The sequence below is a fragment of the Bos taurus genome, chromosome 24 (assembly GCF_002263795.3).
Source record: "Bos taurus isolate L1 Dominette 01449 registration number 42190680 breed Hereford chromosome 24, ARS-UCD2.0, whole genome shotgun sequence".
In the NCBI taxonomy this organism is placed as follows: domain Eukaryota; kingdom Metazoa; phylum Chordata; class Mammalia; order Artiodactyla; family Bovidae; genus Bos; species Bos taurus.
The window spans coordinates 42,439,056-42,454,912 of record NC_037351.1 but is presented as its reverse complement, the minus strand read 5'-3'; the positions used below and the strand labels follow the sequence as shown (position 1 = coordinate 42,454,912).

Genomic DNA, 15,857 nt, shown 5'->3' with positions numbered 1-15,857 from the left:
AGCACCATCTCCTGGCTTTCCCAAGCACACCGGTGTGGGGGCTGAGAACAAGTCAGAGTCAAAATCAAGGGCTTTGGTTTAATGGAGAGATCCCAGGTGCCTGTAGCATGCAGCCAGGGGGAGCACACCTTCTAGTAAAATGCAGACAACTGAAACTCCTTGAGTGTATATGTGGGTGGACGAAGAAGTGGGATCTAGGTCTTAAAGTCTCTAAAGACCAAATGGTCAACTTGGTACACAGAGGGACAGGACAAGCAGGAGGTGGATTAGGGAAGATCGTGCCTCTCCTAACCGGGTGTATGAGACAGTGATTTGGAGGACATCTAGACAGGTCTAGGTCCTGTCTATTGGACCTAGTCCTGTTTGACCATTTGACCATGGTCAAAGCCATGGTTTTCTAGTAGTCATGTATGGATGTGAGAGTTGGACCATTAAGAAGTCTGAGCACTGAAGAACTGATGCTTTTGAATTGGAGAAGACTCTTGAGAGTCCCTTGGACTGTGAGGAGATAAAATCAGTCAATTCTAAAGGAAATCAACCCTGAATATTCATTGGAAGGACTGTAGTTGCTGAAGCTGAAGCTCCAATACTTGGGTCACCTGTTGCAAAGAGCTGACTCATTGGAAAAGACACTGATACTGGGAAAGATTGAGGGCCGGAGGAGAAGGGGGCGACAGATGTTTGGATGGCATCATCAACTCAATGGACATGAGTTTGAGTTATCTGGGAGACAATGAAGGACAGGAAAGCCTGGTGTGCTGCAGTTCATGGGGTCACAAAAAGTTGGACATGACTTAATGACTGAACAACAACAAGAAAACGACGGTGTTGGAAACCTACCAAGAACACCACGAAATATTCAGAGTAAACTGAGAATTCATGTGGTGACACAGTGTTACATAAAATTCAGGAGGGCTTTGTGACCTCCTAATTGGGTTCCCAAAACAAGTTGTACCAGAGAGATTGAGGGAGAGCCAGAGGATACCACCTATGAGCATCACAGTGCTAGACTTGGAAAATAGGTGCAGATTGTCATCAGGCTTCTACAAAACACAATTCCTGGGAGAGGACAATGATTTGCTTAAGTTCCTGTTATCTTTTCTAGGCCTAGTGTAGTGTACATTGACATTCGGAGTTCCGGTGGCGAAACTTCTTGAGGACGCTAGAATACAAGGATGGTCCAAGTTTCCCTGTGTCTTTGCAAGATCTGACTGCATCAGGCTTCATAAAAAAGTGTTGGTTCACAGTGTATTTGTCTTTCTCAGGGAATTTGTGAAGACATCTGGGCTCAAAAGGCAAGGTTATTGTATCTCTAAAGGGAGACCTTGTTGGTTATCACAGAGAACTAAGGTTTGTGTAAATTTCCATCAGTAGACTTTTCCATCATCAAACGCCAGTTCAAGCCCAGAAGGCTGGTGGAAGTCAAATTCTTGCCTCTCTGTCCTCCTGATGGAAATGCCAGTTTTGAAGGGTCCTCCCTATAGGTCAGATCACCTGTTTCAGGTCTCCAGGGTCCCCTCAGTGACAAAACTGCTGGATAATTGAGAAAAGAGCATCTCCCAGCTAGAACCAGGTGTCTCTAGATCTTACCTAGAGAAAGAGAAAACAGGGGTTATGAGTAGAGAAGAGAAACAGTATACTCTCTTCCCAGGGGCCACGACAAGCAACAAACCCGAGGCGAAAACAAGACGTCTCCAAAATCTACTAAGTGGGCGCGCATCTGATCCCTATGTCCACTCGCAGATTTCCCAATGACCCAATGAATTTGGAAAGACCCAGGATTTCCCAGAGCCCCGTCAAAGCTGAAACTTCTCGCTCCGTTCAGAATGCGCAGGGACACTGGTCTGGACGAATTCTGCTTTTCTTCCTCTCAGTGCGTGCATGTGGGCACGTGTGGACCTAGCACAGTGACAGTCGCGCCAACTTCTGCTTTCCTGTCGCCTGTGCACAATTCCTGGAGCCTTGAAGGACTCCCCGGGCGCGGGGGTGAGCTCAGGGCCGCGCCCTGGGGAACGGATAGTTCCTTCAGTCTGCAAAAGGACAGGATCCAGCGGTGCTGAGGGTCCGGGGAGCGAGCGCGCCAAGCCCACCGCTCGCAGGCGGGGGCTTCCCTGCGCTGGGTCCCCGCGCCGGCCTCCAGCCGTCCAGGGGCGGGACCCCGCGCCGCCCCAAGCCACCTCCCATTGGCCGGCGCGCACGCCCGTCCGCGAGCGCGGCTTCGAAAGTTTCATTGAAGGTGGAGAAGTGAGCGCCCGCCCGGAGCCGGGGCTGCGCCGCCAGGGCGAGGCTGCACTGCGTGGGGCGGGGGCGCGCTGGCCGCCGGGCGGCGTTCGTTTTTCATTTTATTCCTTTAAGTCGAGGCCGAGGAGGAGCGAGTGGAGGCTGCCCCTTCGCGCGCCCCGCTGCCGACCCGTCAGGGAGCCCCGAGCAGTCGGGAATGGTTACGCGAGTCCTGCCGCCAGCGCGCCGCTGTCTCCGGCCCGAAGCCCGGGGGCGCAGAGGCTGAACCGAAGACCGCGGAGGGAGCCACCGCGGGGCCGCTCGGGGCCAGGGCCGCTCCGAGAGCTCAGGCCGAACGAGGGCCGCGCCGTCACCTCTATTCTGAGAAGACTCCACGGAGAAGGCCCCCGCTGCCCGTGAGCGACATCCCGGGAGTCGCCAAAAGGACAGCACGCCCTCCTTTCCCCTTTTCTCGCCGCGCCGCCTCGCGGGACCCTCTCGAAGTGCCTGGTCCCCGGCTCCAGCCTCTGGCATCCGCTGCAGAAACCTCCGGCACCGGATCGGGGAGTCCACACTGGATGGGTCGGGCGTGAGGGGTCGGGCGCCCGACGAAGGGGCTTCCTAGGGCCTGGTGAGCGGCGGCCGGGAGAGCGGAGAGGCGCGGCCAGGAAAGCGGAGAGCGCGCCCTCGGGGCGCACGGCGCCGCGGCTCTAGCCGAGGCGATGCCCAGGCGGCTGCGAGCCGCCGGCCGCAGGAGGCCCTAAGAGGGCATGGGCTTGGCACCCCAGTCCTAGAGACCCTTTGCTCGGACTCGCGGGACCGACGCGATGGCCTCGGAAGTGGTGTGCGGGCTCGTCTTCAGGCTGCTGCTCCCCATCTGCCTGGCAGTAGGTGAGTGTCTCCCTCTCTCCGAGGGTCCACGAGAGGGGAGGGGGCGCTTGGGGAGGGGACGGGCTTCAGAGCAAACCCGGATCACCAGCTCGAGTGCCCGAGACCCGGTTCGGGGAGTCAGCTCCGCGGTCTGGGTGCCGAAGCCCGGCACTTTCAATTCTCGCTCTGGGGCGCACGAACGGGGTCTGTATGATCAGGGTCTTAACCGTCCAGCTTCACAGTCAGGGCGGCCAGATCGGCCAGTGCTGGAGACGGAGCTGAGTTTAGTAACACACGGAAATTTTTGTGGAGTGCTGACTCGTGCACAATGGATGCGAATCCGCCTGGAAGGTAGTTGTAGACCCCTTCCCAGGTTTATACAAGAGCACCCTCCCCCTGTCCCTGGACGAAGGACGCTCGGCGCATCCAGAGGGTTTCTAGGCCACCTCTGCCCCATCCCGTGTCCCAGCCCCTGGGGGGAAGAAGGGAAGGACTCGGGTCGCGCAGGGAAGCGGTGCCCTGAAGTTGCTGGCTTTACTCACACAAAAGCCTCTACAACAAAACTGCTGGACGCAGAGGCTGCAGAAACGGAGGCCCAGCTCCGCTCCCGCGCGGTCCAGACTGATCTGTAGCTGCGCTGGGATTCCGAGGTTTAAGCGAGGCCAGAGGGAGCCTCCCGGATTCCCAGGCAAGGATCTCACTGTTTTTATGCGGCCGGTAGGGCGTGAAAAGCCACCGGCCTTCAGGTCTTAAGACACCCGCGGGGCGCGGGCTTGGAGTCAGAGGGGCCCAATTTCTCCTCTAGTAGAAGTGCCACACTGAACCTCGCTAAGGTGACTGTGGGCGCTTAGCCCTCACCTGTTCGCACCGGAGCTAGAAAGGAGGACACGTCTTAACAAGTAGCAATTGCGTTTGCAAGGAGAGCCAGACCCATGCGGAAAAAGCCACCTTTGTCCATTTTGCGAGAGGTGGAGGATCAAGGTCACACCTGTGCTAAATAGGGACGTTATCGGAAGGGGGCTTGGGTGGGTTTCCTGAGGGCTGACCCCAGCTCCTGGGGGGGATTATGGGGCCGAGTATTAACACACAAGAAACCTGAGCGGAAAACCGAGAAGGCTTGCGGAGAGGCGAGAGGCCTGGTCCCTGGGCAGGAGGAGGGGCCAGCGCGGAGGCGGTCGCGGCCTCTTTGCCACTCGAGTTTCCGGGCAGGACCCTTCTGCGGGCATCTTTGTCCTTGAGCATCGCTCTGCCGGCGAGGAGCGCGGCTCCCACGAAGTTCCTATGGGCGTCTGTCCCCGCCAGTTTGGGAAATCGATCAGGGACACTGTGCGGCTGCTTCTCAGGTCGCGTCCTGTCCAGGGACCGCGTGTCTCTGCAGGGCCTGACACCGCGCCCGGCTTAAGCGGGGGCTTTCGGTGTGGGGCCGACTCGTGTAGTCAGTGAGGTGGGGAGTGGCTCTGCCCCATCCTGCGCGTCCCTCCGGCCCCACCTCCCTCCCCCCCCACCCCACCAGGTTCGGAGGGGTGGCAGCTCCTGGGGACTGCCGGTGGTTACCTGCGACGCACACCTAGCGGAGCGACAGGACAGCAGCGATTACCCGCTGATGGCCGGCGACCTCGCGCTGAACATGGCAGCTGCAGAGCCTGCCGACTTCCCCTGGAGGTCCGCGGCCTCTGGGGTGGGGTCGCGTCATTCCAACTCATCTTGGGGGTCTACACCGCAAAACCGTTCTGCAGGAGGGTTAGCTTTGAGCCCTCGAGGGCCGGGCACTGGGCACTTTCCAGATTTGGAGCCCGAGGCTCGAGGCGAGAGCCACAGGTTCCCCGGGGCGCCTGTAGGAGCGGGGACAACGGTCGTGCGGGTGGGATCCCGCCATCGTTCGGGGCCGCTTCGTCCCTCCCCTGGCCTCCTCCCAGCGCCCCTGAGCCCCGCGATGCGGTCACCGCCGGGGGCGCACTGGGCCCAGCCAGGCTCGATAGGGGAGGGGACTCGCACGTGCGCCCCACGGGTCCCCGACCTTCCCGGCGGGAGAGCGGCATCCCGGAACCGAGGACGACCCGGCCGCCCGCGGTCCAGCATCCTGGCTCTAGCCTCGCCGCCTTCCCCTTCCAGCCCAATCCTCAGGATTCCCCCCGGGGTGTGCGAGTGTGTGTGTGTGTGTGTGTGTGTGTGTGTGTGTGTGTGTGTGTGTGTAGCTGCGCACCTGGGGCGTGCGAGTGTGACTGTGTGTGGGGGCGGGCTGCTGGCGCTGGGTGGGGCCTTAGGTTATCTCTCGTTGCTCCCCCTCCCTTGGAGAGGAAGGGGAAGGTCTGAGACCTCGGACCTCAGACTTCCGCCCCACCCCGCCAACCCGCCCCACCGCCTGGATGAGAGCGGAGCTCTAGGGAGGACCTGAGCACTGACTCCCGCCACTGACCCCTCGCCGCTTGGTGAGGAAAGACAACCCACTTCCGACGGCTGCTGCGCGCCTTCTAGTCTTTGTACTTTAACTGCAGGACGCGAGGCTGCTGGGTGGGTGTCGCCTGATGTAGGCATTCAATTCTCTTCTACAGGAAGTGGATATTTTCAAGGTTATTTGAGGGTTTTCAGGCTCCCCGGCTCCCAGGGTGCTACTAAATCAAATATTCAGATTTCCCTAATATCCTGGACATGGAGAGTGCAGTGATCCGCTTGCCATTAGAATCGATTTTTACGTTTTAGTCGTCTATTTTTGTAACTGGCGGAGGCAGTCTTCAAAGCTAAGCCTTTGCAGAAGCTCAGGCCTTTGTCTTTTATCCACCCCTCCACCATCCATGTTGAAATGTTTCTGCAGATGGATGTCCACCTCTCTTCCCCTAAGGATGGTTGCTAAACATTAACTGCCATTGTGCTTAATCTGATGTTTTAAGAGTTCTTTCTTGTCCTGTTACAGAGAAACAATAAGTGAAATCAGTCCTCTTTCAAGCCGGCATTAGGTGGCTCTTGAGTGTTTAAAGCAGAACAAAACCATAACGTAGCATAATGTAATATAATACAGTATGATGTAATATGTTGTTTAGCATCCAAAGTAGACATCCAGTGACAGATTTTCTATATCAATAGTAAATGAACATTTTGAAGATCTCCAAAACTGTCTGTGACTGCTTGAGTAGCCACCCTGATTATTTTTCCTCAAACTATACACAAAGGAGAACCTAGATAAACCCTTCCATTATATTATGCAATCTTTAATAATCATAATAATATCTGGTCACCATTGAGCACTTTAGAAATATTTTTATGTATATTATCTTTTAGCCTGACTCCACCATCCCACTCAACTCTAAGTCTACATTTGAGTCCATTCCAGGGCTGGGAGCTGGTTGGCATGCTGCTGACCACTCGTTCCGTCTTGGCTGCTGTTGCCTGGAGTCTCCTCATGTCTTTCCTGGAAGAGCTGACTTAACGTTATTTTTTGGGGAGAGGGGAACCTAGCTTGGACAGAACGGGTTGGCCCAGGAGAGACAGAGCCACAGGGCACCATGAACTTATGATGTCCCTAAACGAAGTGACCAGAGCCACATAGGAGACTGTTAGTTACAAAAAGAACCAGCCAACCAGTTAGTGCTATGTGGGCAAGTCCCACTTGGATAATCTCATAAATCCAGCAAGAATCTCCAAAATTCCCTTTAGAGATAGTTGGCTTAAAGTGAGCAAAACCATGGAGTCATTTTTGGAATATGCATGCATGTGGCCGTATCTGAATATAATTTCCTCCCTATTGCGTAATATATTGCCCCTGCAGCATGTGTCATTTTGCAGCCACATTTACACATACTCCAAGAATTACCAGTGAAGCCTGAGCAAGGTCTCCCCCTTGCCTCTGCTGTAGCTCTTAGATGGAGGAGGAGGTCTCAGCTGATGAAGCGAGCTTTGGCAGTTTGAAATCGCTTTCTTTTCTGTCACACCTTCTGAAGCTTAGACAGATAGATACTATTTATTACTTTCAGCAAGGACAAGAGTGCCAGTGAAAAGGATCAGGAATGTATAGCTTAAACCTAAAATAAAATATTTCATAAACATAGGCAGGCAAGAGGATTTTGTTAGTCGGGCAGTGAAAGCTGGAGCCATGTGTCCACCCCATAGATTGTCATTGGTCTGTCCCTCTACAGGCCATGTGTGCCTATCATCAGAGATAACTTTGGGGAGAGGGTTTGGTGACTCCACAATTTTAGAGACCTCCATTCAGATCTTGCCTCTGATCACAGAGCTGGTTCAGCCTGTTTGTTTTTGTCTTCTTTCTGCACATTGGAGATGTTAACACTTCCTTCCTTGGTTAGTTGTGAGAGAGTGTGCCCTGCACGTCTTGGGTAACGCCTGACACACTGCAGGTTCTCCTAGAGGGAGGGATCCTGGCTGCCTTTGGGAGGAGAGTGGCAGGAAGGTGTGAGGGAGGTCCAGGCAGAAGTTAACAGACCGTGAGTCATAGGAGCCTGGGCTGTGTAGATAGGGTTTGTATGAAAAGAGTTTGGTACCGAAATCTAGAGCCAGATTGTTCCATTGAAAGTTGGTTTGTGTGTGGCAGGAGAATTTCTAATAATCAGGACTTTTCTGCCAGTTTGTTTAGTAGTTTGTATATCTGCATCACATTCTGATTAAATAATAGATTCTCCCTAGAACTGTACTGACAGTTTACTTTTGTCTTCCTGATGCTATACCACCATTTTCATAGCCTTTAATGTGATCTTATTTTTTTCCTTTATTTGTGTTTACATGGCCTTTTCCCTTTTAGATCTTGTGCTAGTACAAGTTAGTTGTTTATGAAGTTGCATAGTAACAGCATGTATATCACATTATAATTTTTCCATAAATGTCCAGGAGAACTTAGAATAGTGTAAGTGTAGCCAGATGGTTAATGAGTGCTTGATTGAAGAAACATATGATGATAGGATGCATAGAATGTAAAACTAACTTCTGTAGGATTTGCAGATATAAACAGTTGTTTGAGGATGAGGAATCAGGTCAACAAAATAAAGCAAATATCTGATTGAATGGAGGCTAGACACAAGGTTGAATTGGAAAACACTTAAAAAATATTTGGCTGTAAGAGATAAACCTAGAGGAAGCTTGTCATTTTCATCAGCCCCTCACATGGCCTTTTAGACCCACTCAGACATGGCAGGATCAAGAAAATGAGAAGACCACATGCTAAGTGTCTGTGTAAAGAGCGTATCAGACATACAGTTTTAGCAATTTCATAATTTTTGAACTGTCCAATAATTATCTAATGGGAATTTAGGAATGATAACATGCAAATATGCATTTTCCTATTTATTGGTAGATTAAAACAACTAAGTATACTAGCAATTTTAAAATGTTTTCCCAGGCTCCTGCAGAATATACAGATTTTTATCTGCCTTCTTTCATTGTGCGGGATGGTGCTAGTTCCTGATTCATAAGCTATTGTTGGATTCTTCTTTTCCGCTTTGCTGGTGGTCATACTTTTGCATTAAACTAGAATATTATAGCGCTTCCCTTTGCCAGCTCAGGTGGCAAAGAATCTGCCTGCAGTGCAAGAGACCCTGGTTTGATTTCTGGGTTGTGAAGATCCCCTGGAGAAAGGACAGGCTACCCACTCCAGTATTCTTGGGTGTTCCTGGTGGCTCAGATGGTTAAAAAAATCCACTTGCAATGCGGGAGACCTGGGTTTGATCCTTGGGTTGGGAAGATCCCCTGGAGGAGGGCATGATAACCCACTCCAGTATTCTTGCCTGGAGAATCCCATGGACAGAGGAGCCTGGCAGGCTACAGTCCATGGGGTCACAAAGAATTGAACACAACTGAGCGACTACATACAGCGCAACAGGATGAGGGGATATTCAACTTTTTTCTGTATGAGTTTCAAGTTTTCCACACTTTTCATTAAGAAGAACAAAGCTGTGTATCCATGTGGTTAGTCCCGGTTTTCTGTGGCGATTTCACCAGTCATGGGGGACTAGGGATGGTGGTGGAGGTTATGCTGAGCCTCCACCTCTCTCACAGGGAGTTATTCACTCTGTGACCAAACTCAGAGGATTCTGACCCTTTGAACTGCCCCTTCCCTACCCTTAGACTTGACTCCATCATTGCCAGGCCCTGTCTTTGCCCTGCAGACACCTCCTGTGTGCTCAGTGAAAGCTTTCCTGCACTGCTGACCCTGCACATTTCTGGTGAGACATTGGGTACCACTGCCCAAAACTGAAATTCTGTCCAGATCACACATCACATCCACAGATGTCCACCTACGTTTGTCTTTGCCCTTTCACCCTAGTTTACAGAAGCATTGCCTGTGTTCACACCCTGTGTGTCCTGCAGTGCCAGGGAGCCTCAAGTCTCTGTCTTGGCCTCTTGGGCCCTGTCCATCCTTCCCGTGTGCTGAGCCACGTGCCTTCCACTGTTGGAAGCCTTCCGCCCACTCCCGCAATCTACTCAGTGGTCCAGAGACCTTGAGCTTTCCTCCCGTCCATCACCGTCCAACCTCAGCGCAGCAATCAGCCAAAGCCCCATGGCCACGCCCACCTCCCCACCAGGCGTGGCCTTGACCCAGCAGGTGCGCAGGCCTGGCTTGAAGCCAGGAGATGCTTTCTTTAGGTGACAAATGGCCCTTTCAGTCCATTCGAAGCAAAGACGCGTCCCCTTGTCAATGTAGGTTAGCAGGGTATTGAGGCTGAAATGAATGAACTTTCTTCGCCTCACTGTCGGGATGCAGTGCGCATGCTCTCTGTGCTCTGGGAGGTGGTCCAGGACAGCGGTCAGCGCTCTGTTCTGCCGCAGGAGTTGCATCCTTTCCCGGGGTTCAAGTTACTGGTCACACGTCCACTCCAGCTGGAGGACGGAAGGAGGACACACGGGAGGGACCCCTTTCCCACCTTCCCAGGACACAGCCTGGAGGTCACGTGATTCACTGCTCTTCACATCCCAGGAGCCTGACCCTGATAATGTCATTCACCTCTGACTGCTCGGGAGTCTGGGGAATGTCATCTTCGTTTGGGCTGGTGTGAGTTCAGCTGAGGATCGGGGAAGGGGCTTCTGCCACAGGGGTGAGAAGGAGAGACGGGGAATATATGTCCAGATGTCGGTCTCTGCCTCCTGTGGGGAGGGTGGCTTAGGTGCCTGCAGACCTGCGGATCTATCTTCGCGGAACTCCGCCCTCGGCTTCTAGGCTGGAGTTCCAGCAGCTCCCACATGTGAGGGGCAGACTGTGACCCAGAGGAGGCGCTCTAACCTCCAAAGGGGCGCCCGGGTTCCCCAGTTTATACAGACAGGAGCCTGAGGAACCTGTGTGGGAGCGTCTGGGGGTGAGGGGGTAAGGAAGGGGAAACACAGAGCTGGCTCTGGCCCAGCTGTTGGTTGTGGAGCCTCCGAGTGGCGGTTCTGGATTCAGGATGCCAGGAAAACTCAGGGAGCTGCTCCCTGCAGAGACGCCCACCTCTAGGAGGGGCTCCTGTGCTTCTGCTCACTTCCCACCACGTTTGTGTGAGCCAAAAGTTCCTTCATCTAAAGTGTAGATATTTGTGGAAAAATAAGACAACAGTTCCTCATCCTTGTGTTTATGTGATTTGTTCAATCAGCTTGTTACACTCCTGTCACCCAGCTGGGGTGGGATGAGCATCTTGGGTGAATGGGACAACGTGGGGTATGGACGCTGGGTGAGATGTCATGGCTACTTTTAGGGGACCAGAATGCCCCTGGGCATTTGGAGGTTCACCAAGAAGAGCTCTGGTGCCAAAAGACGCACATCTTCACAGGGCTAGCTCCTTACACAGGAAAGAACACAGAAGTTCTTTCTCTTCCTCCTTCTCTTATTTGTAGTGCATGGTTTCTGATGTCTAAGGGGAAATGCCTGGGTTGTAAAGTCTGAATGTTTTAGATACCAATCTTGGCCTGTCATACTAGCTGTGTGACATTCATCAAAATGCTTAACCTCTCTGTTCTTCAGTGATTTCCCTTGTAAACCAAGTTGTTAGTCGTAGTACCTAGCTCAGAGCATTGCTGACAGTACTTTTGAAGCTCTTGGTGCAGTGCCTAGCCTGTGGTAAATACCTAATAAAACGTGGGTCTCCTTGTCAGGTGTAGGCTCAGAATTTAGGCATTATTATTGTCTGGGGGGGAGTCTGAGGACCTACTCCTTAAATTGCAGTTGCAATCAACTTCAAGGAAGCTACAGAAGAAGGCCCGATTGAAGGAATGTCTGGATGCCCCTCAAGTCGGATAGGCTAGGGGGCCTCTGGGCCATTGCTTGTTTTTTGCCTTGGAAACAAGGGGACATCTGCTCACCTTTAGTCCTTCTTTCTAGGCAGGCTGAGCCATCTCCTCTGTGTTCCCCTGCCACTTGGCTTTATATAATCACAGACTTATGTACTGAGTTACATGATCTCTCTCTTCCCTTCCAAGTGTCTGCAAGTTCCAGTACCCTGTGTGATCTTTCATGCCATCCCCAGCACTAAACCTACTACCTAACACATAGTAGATAGTAAACAGGTATTTGTAGGTTTTTGAACTGCAAAGATGTGTCCCAACATTGCCCTTCAGCTGCCCAGCCAGGGCTGTGACCGACAGTGAACACGGAAGAAATAATGCCGATTGATTGATGATGAATTCACGGGCTAAGTTTTTTCCCTTGAATATCTCAGAAGTCTGAAAAAAAAAAAGTTTAGTCTAGCATCTTACGCTCTGGGTTTTTACATCTTTGAATGTAAAATTCATGATGGTCTGATCTGAATGCTCTGCAACTTTCCTAAATGTGAATTTCCTCAGTAGGACAATTAATACCTTTTACTTGCTTTGCAGTGAATAGAGAAAGAAAAACTCACTTGAGATGGTAGAGCTTGCCCGGAGCATCATCCTTGAAGTGCATATTATTTTTTAAGATGTTTTTAGCTCTCCTGGAACCACACGAATTGATCTGTTTTCCGTTGTGGTTGAATCCTCCAAGTCAGCAGTTTTGGCCACAGGTGCAGGAGAGGAGGATGGATGGAGGACCTTAGCAAGCTGAGAAGTTGGAAGCAGAGTGCCCTGGGAACAGGTTATAGATCTGAGCTAACCCAAGTCCTGTCTCCTCCTGCTGCCCCAGGACAGTGCCCACCTGCGGGCAGGTGCCGCTCCGGCATCTCAGTAGGAGCACACCGCTGTGCTTGGGGATCTGCACAGCACGTGTTTTGGGAAGTGGCCTGGTCTGAACGTCTGAAGACCAAGTCTCCATCCTGTTCATAAGGAGCTGTGGGCCTTTGCCAAGTCATGGAAACACTCTTCCTTAATTACACTCTCTAGAAACAAGGTGCTCCAGGCTAAGGAATATTTTCCTGATTCTCCAGTAATATTTCTACACACACTTTCTTTCAATATTAGAAAGGATGACTAGAAAACCATACCTTTTAGTCAACACATTGGAATTGTTGTTGTTCAGTCACTTAGTCATGTGTAACTCTTTGCGACTCTGTGGACTGCACCATGCCAGGCTCTCTCATCCTTCACTATCACCGCAGTTCTCAAACTCCTGTCCATTGAGTCAGTGATGCTATCTAATCATCTCATCCTCTGTCGCCCCCTTCTCCTTTTGCCTTCAATATTTCCCAGCATCAGGGTCTTTTCCAGTGAGTCAGCTCTTCAAATCAAGTGACCAAGTTATTGGAGCTTGAGCTTCAACATCAGTCCTTCCAATGAATATTCAGGGTTGATTTCCTTTAGAATTGACTGGTTTGATCTTCTTTCAGTCCAAGGCACTCTCAAGAGTCATCTAACAGCAATTCCAAATAAGAATATGGATCAAACCTGGCCTCCAAACTTATATTTTGATTACCAAAACCACTATGACTTTATGAAGTATCAACTTGTTAATAATTTCAGGTCATGGTTGATTTTTCATTGCTTTCACATTCATACAGTTGTTTATTTGCTGTTACAAACTCAGAGATGAATAGTTTCATATCTTTTAAGCTAAGGAAGGGAAAGCTGTTTTAACACAGTCACCTGCTCCATTTACTCCCCAGAGTGATCTGGAGCTGGCAGGACACGGGGCAGCCTCAGCGTGTCTGTGATGGAGAGCTGGGTCCAGTGATACTCTGGTTGAAATGCTGCACTGATGTCGAGAACCACATTCTTGTCCTCTTCTCATTCTGTGCTTCAGCTACCTTCATATTTCATTGTTAATATAACCCAAAGAGGCCAAATTAGCTTTTAGCAGAGAAAGTTGCAAATATAGTTCTTTAAAACATAAATAGGCAAAGACAGTTATCATTTGATGATTTTTAAATTAAGCCATAATAGGTTGATTTTCTTTTTTAAAACTTTTAAATTTTGTATTGGGATATAGCTAATTAACAGTGTTGTGATGGTCTCAGGTGAATGGCAAAGGGACTCAGCCATACATATGCACATATCCATTTTCCCTCAGATTCCCCTCCCATCCAGGCTGCCACTTTTTTAGATCGACTTTTAGGAGCTGATCAAAGAATATGCACATTTTATTCTATTTGCTATACATTGCTGAATTACTTTTGAAGAGGGGTTTGTCAGTTGTGAGTCATAGTAACTTGGTTTTATTTGTAATCAGATGCTAATATTTGCTCTACTGCTCCTCCACCCACCCAAAGAACTATTCTTTTCATCTTTTTTAGTTTGTTATAAGTCAGACTGTTCAGGCTTCCCCCCTCACTCCCTTTAGAGGTTCTCAAGGCAGAACAGCAGTTATATAACTATGTGACATGATGCCAGCTTCCCCAAGGATAGATTTATTTGTGGTGTTTGTTGTCAAGGTGAAGAATTAAAAATCCTCCTGTAGATTAACATTTGTGTCTCTTGCCCTGGGTCCCACTCTGCCTGCAATGATATCTAAGATGTTTACTTGAACTGCAGATTCTTCCTGTAGAGTTGGGTGCTTAAGTCTCTTCTTCATGTAACTAACCCCACCTGACAGATGACTGTTTTTATTTGACTCATTCTTTATGTTAAAGACTCACATGAAACAGTGTACCCAATCTGAAGTTGTATCAGTGATTCATCCTTAAGAAACAATCTTACAATAAAATAAGGGAATGTAAGGCATCTATCATGCCTCTCATTCCGCTTCGTGATGGTATTTTTTTTTCTTTTTACATTATTTCTTTTATGAAACTTTCCACCATTGTCTGGCCTTTGAACGAGTTCCAAAGTTTGGGTGCAATTGATCGAGTCTTACTATTTTTTTCTGATGTTCTAATGCTGTTTGGAAGAGTTTGTTCCCATATGAGGCCAGTTGGAGATGAGTGATGCTACCACATCTTGGGGTTCTCACTCCAGGCACCTCCATTGTGCCGTGAAATGAAAAGGGAACAGGTGTGAAAGAGGACAAGCTTTGGACAGTGCCTGCCTCCAGAACCCATAGAGGGTAGTTGAGAGTAGTTAAGATTGTGCTCTGGGGACCAGAGCGGTTGGGGTCACCTGTGGCTGGGTGACGTGGGTAAGCCTTGCCCCAAGTGTGCCCATTTGCAGTGATCACACTGCCTGGAGAAATAATTCACACAAGTAGAATGAGCAGAGGACGGGCTTACAGAGGTAAAAAGAAACATCAGCTGGGTGAAATGTGTCAAGAAGTTTATGGGGATTGAAGGAAATATAAAAATTGCTACATGTATGCTGACAATGTAAACTTTCAGCCTTGCAGCTAGGAAATAAAAAGAAGCTTAGTGCTCTGAGTCAAAGGAGGTGAAGCTGAGAAGCTGCTCTCTGAAGGCCTTTGAATGCAGCCTCTGTATCCCTTGGTGGTGGAGTATGGGGTTGAACATGGCTCGCCTGGTGGCATTCAGCCTCTTGGAAGCAGAGGCACTGACTTCACGTCCCTCTTGGACCTGGTGATGCTCTTCCTTGTGAAGACCGACACCTGAAGAAGAAGCCCATTAATCCCACAAGCTCTTCCCACCCAACCTTTTTGAAACATTAGTTGGATCTTTCAAGTAGATGCCACATTTGGATCCCATAGACCAATAAATATTCAAAGGCTAATGTTCTGTCTCAACTAGAAAGACTTGATTCTTAGACTTTGGAAACAATTTTAGGACCTAGCGATGTAGGTGATGAGTGAAATGTTGGGAAAGCATTGTAAACAAAACTTGTATTGTTGGAGGATTCCCAAGGACTCAAATGTGTGCTCACTGACCAGTCAGAAAAATCCTGTGTGTTGCCTTCACAGATTGTGCTGTGAGCCCTATAGACTGAAGGAACGTTTTATGGTCCCTTAGGTGGTAAAGCCAGCTTTTCCCCTAAGTGCTCAATACAATCATGACTCACCTAACTTCAACCAGGCTGAGCCCTTAGGTTCCCTTAGCTGATCAGCATCTGTCTCCTCTTGATTTCTGAAGGTTTTCCCATCTGAAGATCTCCTTATGATTTGACCAGATCTCCTTCCACTTTAGGTATTGTGTTCTGCTTCCACACAGAAAATAATTTCTGACTCAGTACCATGGGGTTGGAAAAGAAGTCTGCAAGTTTTATCTATTCACACCCAAGGAACAAATCAGCCAAGTGTTATGGAAGTGTGTTTTCACGCCTTCTGGAAGCCACCTTCTGGAAGTTTTTCTATAGAGCTTCCTCCAGTGTCTCTGGGGCTCAGAGGAACTTGGCCCTCATGGGAGCCCTCACACCCCTAGAAGTTTCTAGAATCACATACCACCAAACAGGACATGGCCTGATATTGAAGGCATCATCGTACTCTGGACATTAGTCATTTTTCACTTTCATAATTCTTTTAAAGTCTGTTATAATAAATGTTGGAAGATGGCAATGATTACAGACAG

At 49.9% G+C, this 15,857-nt stretch overlaps 1 protein-coding gene across 3 annotated transcripts in view; it reads left to right on the top strand.

The window, feature by feature from the left end:
* The first annotated feature begins 2,814 nt into the window (after positions 1–2,814).
* PIEZO2 (piezo type mechanosensitive ion channel component 2) overlaps positions 2,815–15,857 on the top strand; it is a 252,900-nt gene continuing 239,857 nt past the window's right edge. For all 3 annotated transcript variants that reach the window (XM_003587787.6, XM_059881054.1, XM_059881053.1), the window contains exon 1: positions 2,815–3,111. In XM_003587787.6, coding sequence (XP_003587835.2) covers positions 3,048–3,111 — 64 coding nt within the window. In that variant the 5' untranslated portion in view covers positions 2,815–3,047. The remainder of the gene's footprint in view (positions 3,112–15,857) is intronic.